General features: G+C 57.0%; 1 protein-coding gene across 1 annotated transcript; it reads right to left on the bottom strand.

The window, feature by feature from the left end:
• Positions 1-379: 379 nt before the first annotated feature.
• On the bottom strand, positions 380-2155 carry LOC103582882 (zinc finger protein 423-like; the record flags this gene model as incomplete). Its single annotated transcript, XM_008564354.1, has 2 exons — positions 380-495; positions 2024-2155. Coding segments are annotated over 2 exons (248 nt in total), but the record flags the coding sequence as incomplete, so codon positions are not given.
• Positions 2156-2866: the final 711 nt, after the last annotated feature.

The raw sequence follows: 2866 nt of genomic DNA, 5'->3' as shown, positions 1-2866 counted from the left end.
CCTTCACAGCCCAGTACCCAGTCACACAGGCCACATGGGCCACTAGTCACAGAACCAAAGTTTAGTCAAATATTATCACCAATATAGGTGGGAAAATGGGATCCCCAAGAGGCAAAGGGACTTGCCATGCAAACACCACACATGAAAGCCTTCTGACTCCTGCTCCAGATTGGTCCTGCTTTGGTCCAGCTCTCCTGAGAACACTGGGCGAGCAGAGGCCAGGGGCTGACATCCCCTGCCATGCAGCCAGGAGGGCAGCCACCAGCTCCAGCCCCACAACACAAGACCCCACCATCTTGGCTCAACCCCATGACCTCCAGTGCCAATGGGGGAAGCCGATGAACACAGGAGGGGCATGTGCAGTGACGTGGGCCCTCACCTGCAGCTCGGTCTGGAAGAAGAACTTCTGTGGGCACTGCGAGCAGTCATAGATCTTGTCCTCCTGCCCATGCACGGCGAAGATGTGCTGCTGCAACTTGTTGGCCTGGACGAAGACTGGACACAGACATGGCCATCAGGGGCCAAACTCAGGACACCAGCCCGGCTACCCGTGGCAGCTGACCCCATGACACCACTCAGAAGGAGGGATCACCCAGGCATGGGCACAGTCAGCCAAACAGGGGGCTAGTGGGAACATGATTAGCACTGACTAGCAGGTGCTCTAGCTAGGTAAGCTGAATTCTGCCACTTAGTGGCTGTGCAACCTTAGGCAAGTCACTTAACTTCTCTGGGCTTCATTTACTCTTTTGAAAAATGGAGATTATAGTATGTACCTCACTGGGTGGCTGGGAGGATTGAGTGGGTTAATACTCATCAAGTACTTAAAAGATGGGCTGGTACATAGTTAGGCCTCCTCTTCCTCCTCTGCCAGACACCTGATGATGTATGAGCTCCTCAAATCCCCTACAGGCCTGTAAGGCAGGCACTGTTGCTATCCCCACTTTATAGAAGAGAAAACTAAGGCATCAGGAGTCTTAAATGACTTGTCCAAGGTCCCACCGCTAGCAGGTGGCAGAGCTGAATTTGAATTAAATAAGCTTAGCACAGTGTCAGGGACAAGAAGCTGATCAGCCCACAAGAATTACTACTCTGTTGGTGAGGCTGTTGTCAGCATCCCTGGGCCCACAAACAGAGGCCCCTGTGTCCTGGATGGACAGACCCACAGCTGGGGCCTCTCGATGCCAGCCCCCACCCAGCCCACAGAAGGGAGCCAATGGGCAGGGGCTCCTGGAATGAGAGGAAAGAAGGCACCAGGGTGTTTCAGGACTCTTGGGAGGCCCACAGCACAGCCCCCTCCCCAGGCCTGCCAGAGAGCAGGTCATAGCCCTGGCTTCCCGGTGGCAGGGGTCCCTGAGGCAGCCCAAGCCCCGGGCGCACACAGGAGGCAGTGCTGAAGCAGCTGTGTGTCTGGGAGGTGAGCGCTTCAGAGATGCCCTCCCGCCAGGCGCTCTCCCCAGGGTGGGCTTCCCGCAGTGGCAGACGGCAGATGTCGGGGGAGGCAGGGAAGGCCAGGCTCCCCCACGCACACCGGCTGCCATCTGGGCAGCAGGAGGGGGCTGGCAGAGCCCCTGAGACTCGCCTCAGGCCGAGACAGCCGCTCGCCTGGGCCGGCAGCCAGTCTGGGGGCTGGGGACTTGGCCGACAGAGCTGCCCTTGACCCCTCCAGCCTGGAGCACGGATGGAGCACGGGTAGGCACAGGGCACATGGGCAGGCCAGGGAGAAGGGGGAATTAGGAGTGTGTGAAGGGGGAGCCCCCACTGGTGCTGGACACAGCTCGCAGCTCAGAGAGACAAATGTGGAGCCCAGGAAGGGAAAACTGCAACAGAGGGCTGAGGTGGACAAAGGACTTCCAGCAGCGGCGTGCAGAGGGCTGGGAAAGGGGGCCAGCCAACCTGCCTGAGAGGAGAGGCCAGAGGGCACAGTTCTGCATGAAGTGGGACAGGGCAGTTGGTCTGTTGATCCCATGGGGCTTCCCCCATGAAATCCTGGGTCCACATGCCAGGCACACGCTGGGCACCTTACCTGTGAAGCAAACCGGGCATTTGAAGGTGCCGCCCATGCCCTCGAAGCTGTGCTCGATGAGGTGACAGAGGAGCTTGGCCGGGGAGTCAAACATCTGGTTGCACAGCTTACACTCGTGGTTGATGCCTTCCTCTGCAAGGAAAATCCACAAGCAGTTAGTGACCCTGCAAGCCACATCTCCAGGCAGGAGCCCACGAGGCCCCGGGTTCACCCCGGCACCAGCCCCTCTCTCATCCCAGGAACCAGGGCTGGTGCAGGAGCCTCGGACACCAAGACTCCTCCTGGCTCCGGATGGCCCAACCTCAGAGGCTTATGACCCTAGGTGTGGCTCCAAATTTCTGGCTCTTGAATGTGCTGTTTGCTATGATTTCCTCTGCTGGCTAAATATCCAATCAAGTATTTATTGAGCATGTACTATGTGCCAGGAAGTTTGCTATGAGCTGGGGATTCTTGGGGAAACTAAACAGATAACGTCCTTGCTCCCATCTGGTGGCAAGGGAGATAGATAATAAATTAAAGTGACCAGCACATAATACAGCATCAGGAAGTGATGTGAATATGTCAGGGGAGCACTCTAGGAGAGGGGTGAGTGAGGGCAGAGGCCCCAAGGTGGGCCCGTGCTGAGCCATCTGAAGCGTGGCACAGGGACAGTGTACCTGAGGCTCAGAGGGCCAGGGAGTGGGTAGGGAGGGCAGGTAGAGAGGCCATGCAGATGCACATCTCGAAGGGTCTTGTCAGCCACTGGAGGACTTTGGGATATGACCCTAAGAGTGATGGGCAGCCACTGGAAGATATGTCAAAAAACCAAAATGCTCTTTTTTTAAAAAAATTGTTTTAGGGGCC

The sequence above is a fragment of the Galeopterus variegatus genome, unplaced genomic scaffold (assembly GCF_000696425.1).
Source record: "Galeopterus variegatus unplaced genomic scaffold, G_variegatus-3.0.2 Scaffold18335, whole genome shotgun sequence".
Classification (NCBI taxonomy): domain Eukaryota; kingdom Metazoa; phylum Chordata; class Mammalia; order Dermoptera; family Cynocephalidae; genus Galeopterus; species Galeopterus variegatus.
The sequence above is the reverse complement of the archived record's forward strand: the minus strand, read 5'-3'. Positions and strand labels throughout refer to the sequence as shown.